Below are 8,440 nucleotides of genomic sequence, written 5' to 3'. Positions count from 1 at the left end.
AATCGCTTTTCCACATGAATTGTTGCGCTTTTTTTTATTTCGAGAATGCGAACGAAAACGGAGCTCGGAATGTTTCAATTGTTCCAAAAATACCAGAGGTCGTAATTTTTCACTTCACGTCGATTGTAATTAATCAGGAAAAGCTTTGGCGAAGACTTACCGATTGTTAACGGGTCACCGTAGGCGGCGAGGCCCGGGCGAAAGAGGGCGACGGAAATTAGCCCGACTAATTGAGCAAACACTAATTTGCACATAATGAAGATTGATTAATTAACGAATAGCGGGAGGAGTACTCATGTCGATTTGCAGTCAAACACTTTCTGATGCGTTTTCGTTTTGAAGATATTTGAACGAGTGCCAAGCGATTATAAATAGAGACATACATTTCTCGAAAAAAATTCGCCACTTCCGGAGGCGATGGAAGTAACCTCAATTGCCCGTGAAGGCGGGACGGAATTCTGCGACTTTCCCAATTGGCGCACCCCCGTCCCTTAAAAGGAATTAAAAAGTTTTCTTTCGGATCGTATTGTCGTAGAAGTTTTATTTGTAGGCGCTTGCGCTTATCGATTTACCCAATGCAGTTATACATTGCGGGAAATTACACGTGCTTCCGACATACCCTTCGGATAAATAATAGTAAAAGGGTAGCGGCTTACTGATCGAATTCCCACGGCGATCTACGCGCGGGTTTATTAAAAAAATGCTCGCCGATTGAATCTTTGTGCTAATTACTTGTTTTCCTAGCCGGTGAGTAAGTACCTTTATTATTACTCGGCATCGATTTTACGTTTTTTTTAATTTTTCACCAGGTCCGTCTCCTTACATAATTTAATATTAGGTGATTATATTAAGTTTTAATGGGAATTAAAGGGAAGCCCTTTTATTGCGTGCATCAAGCGACGACCTTCGTTTAAAAAACTCGGTTATCTGCTTCCCTTTCGCTCGCACCCCTTTTCCTTGGTTGATTTGGGGAAAATGAGTTCCGACATCGATATTTAAGTGCTTATTATAATCGATATAAGGTGAAAAGGGGTCCTACTGCAGATAGATATGGGTAATTAAATTCGTTGTTTATTTTTCAAGTGCCTTTATTGCGCATGAAACTACATTATTTCGGATTTATTTTTTTTTGGAAATGGTGTACTTCATTGGTAATTTATTAATTTCAAAATCTATTCCTCCAAGTCACATTACATGCATACATTGAGAGCGGTGTGAATTTTCCGAGAGGAGATTTCTTTTAGTGGGACGGAGCGAATTTTCCAAGACGTGGGTATTCTTTCATTAGAATACCTTACCCTAGTCTTTTTAAAGCAAAAAGGCGGCCAATGCTCCAGTTGAGAATATTCTAGCAGAGACCGTTATGGGGGAAACTTTTCTGATTGTCCATAAAAAAACTTGTGAAATTTAGTCTTATCGCAAATTTTCAGCTGTTTCGACTGTTTGAAATTATGGATTCTACAGGTCACATTCTATAAGAAAAATTTTTTTCCGGGTCGATCTGAGACAATTTTTTCTTCGAGTCTCAAAAAAAGGCAGTGTATAACCTTCCTTTTCTACCAAAAATCGACTACACCAAAATTTCTCGGGAAAACACTTTTTCTTATTAATTTGTATGCGTAGAATCCAAATCAATTCGTACTTTTTCGATCAGACTTCTCAATCAAAAGTTATAGACTAGAAAACAATTTCGAAAAAAATTCAAAGGGCTGTAACTTTTGAACTAGTAGCCCAATCTTGGAACTGTTTAAAATTATGGATTCTACAGGCCACATTCTATAAGAAAATTTTTTTTCCGGGTCGATCTGAGACAATTTTTTTTTCGGGGCTCAAAAAAAAGGCAGTGTATAACCTTCCTTTTTTACCAAAAATCGACTACACCAAAATTTCTCGGGAAAACACTTTTTTTTATTAATTTTGGTGCGTAGAATCCAAAACAATTCGTACTTTTTCGATCAGACTTCTCAATAAAAAGTTATAGACTAGAAACCAATTTCGAAAGAAAATTCAAAGGGCTGTAACTTCTGAACTAGTAGCCCAATCTTGGAACTGTTTGAAATTATGGATTCTACAGGCCACATTCTATAAGAAAATTATTTTCCGGGTCGATCTGAGACAATTTTTTTTTCGGGGCTCAAAAAAAGGCAGTGTATAACCTTCCTTTTTTACCAAAAAATCGACTACACCAAAATTTCCCGGGATAACACTTTCTTATTAATTTGGGTGCGTAGAATCCAAATCAATTCGTACTTTTTCGATCAGATTTCTCAATCAAAGGTTATAGACTAGAAACCAATTTCGAAAAAAATTCAAAGGGCTGTAACTTTTGAACTAGTAGCCCAATCTTGGAATTGTTTGAAATAATGGATTCTACGGGCCACATTCTATAAGAAAAATTTTTTTCCGGGTCGATCTGAGACAATTTTTTTTTCGAGGCTCAAAAAAGGCAGTGTATAACTTTCCTTTTTTACCAAAAATCGACTACACCAAAATTTCTCGGGAAAACACTTTTTCTTATTAATTTGGGTGCGTAGAATCCAAATCAATTCGTACTTTTTCGATCAGCCTTCTCAATCAAAAGTTATAGACTAGAAACCAATTTCGAAAAAAAATTCAAAGGGCTGTAACTTTTGAACTAGTAGCCCAATCTTGGAACTGTTTGAAATTATGGATTCTACAGGTCACATTCTGTAAGGCAATTTTTTTCCGGGTCGATCTGAGACAATTTTTTTTGCGGGCCTCAAAAAAAGGCAGTGTATAACCTTCCTTTTTTACCAAAAATCGACTACACCAAAATTTCTCAGGAAAACACTGTTTTCTTATTAATTTGGGTGCGTAGAATCCAAATCAATTTGTACTTTTTCGATCAGACTTCTTAATCAAAAGTTATAGACTAGAAACCAATTTCGAAAAAAAATTCAAAGGGCTGCAACTTTTGAACTAGTAGCCCAATCTTGGAACTGTTTGAAATTATGGATTCTACATGCCACATTCTATAAGAAAATTTTTTTCCCGTGTCGATCTGAAACATTTGTTTCTTCGGGGCTCAAAAAAAGGCAGTTGTTACCTTCCTTTTTTACCAAAAATCTACTGCACCGAAATTTCTCCGGAAAACACTTTTTCTTATTAATTTGGGTGCGTAGAATCCATTTAGAAAGATATACGGGACAATGTTTTCGTCGTATTTCGGCAACCCTTATGGCCAATGCTGGCACTGATAACAACACGTGCTCAAACGACACGGAGGTTGAAAGCCGAAGCCGAAAATTACATTGAAGAGACTATTGAAGGAAAGACGAGGGTGGAAAAAATGATTCAAGGAGGTGAACATTTTGTACAAGTTCTCCAGCAACGGCAAGCGGTTTCCACCACCGCAGTCCCCAGCGATGGGGGTGTGCCCGCTATTAAAATTAGGGAGAATTCTTATTGTATAATTGATAGTACTATTAATTCTTAAGCTTTCAAATGATAATGTAAATAGCTTAAATAAATTTGACGTTTCTTCTTGTCAAAAAATTATCAGTCGCTACGCAACACTTTCCGGTCTTGTGATGTAATAGATCACTTTCTGGACTCAACTAAATGATGTAATGGACTGTATAGCGAACAGTATGAAATAAATAACTATTTCCCTATGTCTACTTTCAAAAGACAAAATCGCTTCTGAAGAGCGCCTAAGTGTGGTGTCACACTATGCGTTTTTACCGTTCCCGCTAAAACGCTCCTGTTTGACGGGATGATAATATCACACGTTATTAAATGGTACCAGTCACATATATGCGTTTTCGCCGCACCAACCGGATGCAACCGCATCCTGCTGCCGCTGCGCAGGATGACATGACAACCCCAATGACATGAAACCACGTGTTGTTGCACGTTGGTCGTCATCAGTTGTCACACTGAGCGTTGCAACCGGGTGTTTTATTAGGTTTACAATCTTTGATGTCGGTTTATTCATCGAGTGCGTGCATGCAAAAACTGCACTGTGGGAAAAACAATCTAAAGAGTATGTAGATAAAAGCTGTAGGGAGAAATCATGGGTTGAAATTGAATTTTTGGACATTCGGTAATATACAAAAAAATTTTTCTTGTTCATTCGAATTTTTTCATAAAACTTCGCGAACCTGTTATTAGATTCTCGTCCTGAATTAAAAGGATCAATCTAATATTGACAATATATCTGCTTTCGCAATAGCCCCTCCGCCTCAAGCGCACAAACCATCTTTAACAATAATTGAGACATGACACTACTTAGACTGCCAAAATATAGCAAAAACGCATCCCGTTAAACCGGAATAGTGTGACAAGTAGATCTCATCCTGTCAAACCGCATCCGTTTTAGCGGGAGCGGTAAAAACGCATAGTGTGACACCACACTAATTTTATGCATCCAAAATGAACAATTTGGCTGTCATATTAATTAGTTGGAATATTGCTGCTACGACTTAAAAGAAACTAAATCTCTTACGCTCCTTAAACTGTTAAGGACACTATACCAATTGACAATATCTACTTTTTATTCAGTTTGCATACATCGCACACGAACGAATATAAAAATACAGAGACCAAAGCAACAATATTCAAATCAATTAATGTGACAACCAGATCTTTATTTGTTTTAAGAAGTAATTTTGGTTGCAAAAAATTAGGCGCTCTTCAAAAGAGATTTTGTCTTTTGAAAGTAGACATAGGGAAAAACAATATACATAAATTCCTATGTCGACTTCTTAATAAATAGCACTGTACGTCTTTTTACCCACCATATGCCAACATCGTTTGTGTATAAATTTCGTTGGCAAAACTACCAAATGCGTTAGTTCGACGGTCAAATCTAGAATTATGCCCATTTTTGAGATTACGAGTATTTTTCTTCGAAAAAATCTTTATCGTAACTTTGGATTGGGGAATCAACATACAAACTGTCTGTATTGATCACTTATGTAGCTGTATCTTTTCAGAAGCTTAGAATGGGCGAAACCGAAACCCCTCTGTCAAGCCATTGGGCCCTGGGCAGCTTGGTATTGATCGGACTGGCAACTTCCGAGCTGGCCGGCGCTTCCACGATAGTTGCTTTGCCACTAACTGCGCTGACGGTAGCATTAGGCGGTAAGACACCACGCATTTGCCGGACTTCTAAGTCATTCCGTTGCAGCCCTCTGCGAACCGGCCGCAAGACCAAAAGAAGCGACAACGAGAAAGAGGAGTTTCCGCGATATTGTCGAGTTTGTAGAAATTTGGTTTAACATTCTCGAACTACTGGCGGCGGGAGCGACGTCGGCGAGAGTGGCCAGCGCTACCATGGATTACATGAGCAGAGGACGACTGAGAGACTGGCTGTTCGGCCTCGAGTCCCATTCGTTGGGCGAACCTTGGCCTGATGTTCTCGGAGTGACTATCGTCGTGGTCACGACTGCGCTTTTCATGCTGGGACTTGACGTAAGTGGGTCATTTTCTTCTCCAAAACAGCTTGACCCAGACACCATATCTGGTTTTCTCGTTCACTGAATCACTGAGGTGCTGGGTCACTGGTCCAGCTGCCTAAAACTACCCCCACTTTCTTTCAGAAATCAAGCACGTTGTCGATCTTGCTCTACGCTGGACTAGGGGTGAGCTTCGTATTCTTCATTGTTGTCGGCAGCTTACACACCGACACCATTTTCTGGAATTGGACCGAGGACTTCACCTTAAACGGCTGGTCTTGCGTAAGTCGCGCGCTACACGTCACCCCAACTAAGAACCTCTTGCAGATTCTGACAACGTCGGCCATGTGCGCGTATGCGTTCCCCAACGAAATTTCAACCAATCAAAAAAAGCTGTGCCTTAAGTACGGGTGCTTTATAGTCGTGCCCTTGCTCTGTTACGTACTCATCGTCGTCGTGTTCACGCTGATGTCCCATTTCAGGTAAGTCCCACGTGAGTGGTAACTTTTGTCGAAGTGACACCGCAGGGAGCTGGCGGGAACCGCCATTCCGTTGGTGCGCGTTTTTGAAATACGCGACGTCGACTGGGCGCGTCCGGTTATGGCGACGAGTACAATTTTCGTGAGCTGTATAGCGTTGACGGAGATAATTCCGTCGTTTTGCAACTGCGTGCTGAGGTTGGCGAGTAAAGAGTGGCGAATGCTGGTGTCGTCCCTTCTCTATCGCAATCCACTCACTGGTGCGCCTGTGTTGTCAATATTTACAGTGGGTAAGTGATTGAGATCAAGCATACTGTCTAGATTCTTCGTTTCAGGTAGCCTGACGTCTATTTTAGCCTTTGCGTGCCCTTTGTCTTATCTTGTGCGTTTACTCAATGTCGCCCCCTTGCTGAAATGCGCCCTGCGCTCGAGCCGAGTGCTGTACGTGCGTTACAAACCGGAATTCGTCCACGAGGACCTTTCAGGTTAGGCACACTTGCGCAAAGGCGCGTCTCTGATCTTTGTTGTAGTGCAACACACCAACATACAGTACAGTCGGTTGCAAAAAGGCCAGAAGAGGACGGTCAAGCCGTCTCCTACGGCGCGAATTAAGACAGCGTTCGACATAATGCCCCGATTCTTCCGAAGCGCGACGGTTCCGTGTACCAGCACCGGAATTTTGGACGATAACGAATGCCTGCTTATGGACGACTATAGCACCCAGAGCACGAGGGAGTGCGCTCATGATGGAGACAGTGATACCGAGAGTGATGTTAACGAAATCTTATCAATGGCCGACGCTGATGAAGCAGAGTCAAGCAGCTCGACTGATATCGACGCAGTGGTTCAAGAGTATAAGGAGAAAGTTCAGGTAAGTATTGGATATGTTCAACCATTGTCTCTCATCTTCTCCACCAGGTGGCGACAGTGAACAACTTCGGGGAAAGTAAAATGCCCACGCAACGGACCAGTCAAGTTGTCTTGGGTGCACTGGTCATAATTTACATATCATCGTCGCTCACAATGACCGGAATTTTTATGGACATGTCCCAACTTATTTGGCCGAGTGTCTCAGGTGAGAGGTCCTGGCTACGTAAACCCCTGTACAATACAGAACATATGGGATAGTTCAACCGTAGTAGGTTTTGCTATGGTTGTAATTATTGCTACCATTATTTCCATGCTAAATTCTACCAACTGGTTAATATAAAATATACAATGGTTTGCGCTTGGTCTAGACAGATACCATTGTTCCCCATATATCTAGTTCTAAATATAGCCCTATTCAACACACTCAGTAACCATTACACAACACAGAATGCAACCTCGCAAACGGCAAGCTCGTGACATTGCGAGGGTGCATTTAAACATTACTTTGTTTTGGTGGGTTCATAAAATCATTATCATTAGTTCACTATCATTAGTTCATTAAATAATAGCCAATAGAAACAAAGGTATGGTTTCGTTGGTTTGCGACGCACAGTAGACCTTTGATTCTATTGGCTATTTCTTAAACCAATGATAATGATCGTAGTAACCCACCATTACCCTTTTTTAGAAGGAACTTGAAAAGTTTGCAATCGTTGGGGAATTTAAATATTAGTGGGTTGCTCATTAGTCTGGAAAACCGAAAAAGGAAGGAAACATTTGGAGTCTTCGGAATCATAAGAACTTGTCACCGAACAAGAAACAAGAGAGGAGGTGGAAAAAGGAGGGGAAAATGGAGGAAAACGGGAAAGCGACCAGAACGGAAGCACTGGAAATCCGTACAAGAGGCGCAACACAACAACTGAGCCAGTCGTTCGCCGATGGTGGCAGCCTTGCTGTTGAACTGTGTTCGATATTTTAATACATCATTGTGATTTTTAAATGCATAAGGGTAGTAGGTATAGAATATCGAATAGGTCAAGGTGAAGCTCAAAGGCCACATGGCACCAAAAGGTCAACGACCTCATTTTTTGCGGTACCACATAGGTCTTCCCTTAATGTGTTACCATTTAAATCAGAGAAATCAATTTTTAGTACAGCCCTTGAACTCACCTGCAGTTTATTTAATGGGGTTCATTAACCTCCGATGACCTTGTTAGTTGCAACAAATAGGGCGATTGACCTTTGATGACCTTGAAAATAGAATATGATACCGCAAAAAAATGAGATTGAATTTTATAACTGGGAAAATAAATAGAACATGATATAAGAAAAGGCATCTTTGACCTCTGACAACTTTGAACACCGCGCAAAATTGAGGTCACCACAACATGTGGTCTTGAATGGCGACCAACCATTGGACTTTGTGCGGGGAACAAACTTTGGACTTGGAATGTTGACCAACCTTTGGACTTTGAACGGCAACTAATCTTTGAGCTTTGAACGACGAGCGGCGTTTGAACTTTGAACGATGAGGAACCTTTGAACTTCCTTGTCTGCAGGAAAGCTTAGAAAACTTGGATAGCATCCGAATTTAACCTTATAGAATTATACATGGAGTTGATTTAGAGTGTATCTTGCTAGAAAATTCTTTTAAAATTTTGTTTGGCCACC

At 40.7% G+C, this 8,440-nt stretch overlaps 1 protein-coding gene across 1 annotated transcript; it reads left to right on the top strand.

Annotated features, from left to right (window-relative positions):
• The first annotated feature begins 976 nt into the window (after nucleotides 1–976).
• Nucleotides 977–7,729, top strand: LOC116182307 (probable cationic amino acid transporter). Its single transcript, XM_031502831.1, has 10 exons — nucleotides 977–1,054; nucleotides 4,959–5,106; nucleotides 5,153–5,436; nucleotides 5,565–5,702; nucleotides 5,748–5,902; nucleotides 5,948–6,189; nucleotides 6,235–6,384; nucleotides 6,430–6,770; nucleotides 6,818–6,974; nucleotides 7,587–7,729. Exons 2-10 carry the CDS (start codon nucleotides 4,968–4,970, stop codon nucleotides 7,727–7,729), a joined length of 1,749 nt encoding a protein of 582 aa, XP_031358691.1. The 5' UTR covers nucleotides 977–1,054; nucleotides 4,959–4,967.
• Nucleotides 7,730–8,440: the final 711 nt, after the last annotated feature.

The sequence above is a fragment of the Photinus pyralis genome, unplaced genomic scaffold (genome assembly GCF_008802855.1).
Source record: "Photinus pyralis isolate 1611_PpyrPB1 unplaced genomic scaffold, Ppyr1.3 Ppyr1.4_unclustered_Scaffold4568, whole genome shotgun sequence".
NCBI classification, from domain to species: domain Eukaryota; kingdom Metazoa; phylum Arthropoda; class Insecta; order Coleoptera; family Lampyridae; genus Photinus; species Photinus pyralis.
Note: the sequence above shows the minus strand (reverse complement) of the source record. Positions and strands in the feature narration are given on the sequence as shown.

What these genes read in the sequence shown, in the direction of transcription:
- LOC116182307 (XM_031502831.1), top strand. Translation starts at nt 4,968, where the DNA reads ATGGGCGAAACCGAAACCCCTCTGTCAAGCCATTGGGCCCTGGGCAGC. An exon ending in GTTGTCAATATTTACAGTGG is followed by an intron (nt 6,190 to 6,234) that starts GTAAGTGATTGA and finishes TCTTCGTTTCAG; the next exon opens with GTAGCCTGACGTCTATTTTA. An exon ending in CGTCCACGAGGACCTTTCAG is followed by an intron (nt 6,385 to 6,429) that starts GTTAGGCACACT and finishes TCTTTGTTGTAG; the next exon opens with TGCAACACACCAACATACAG.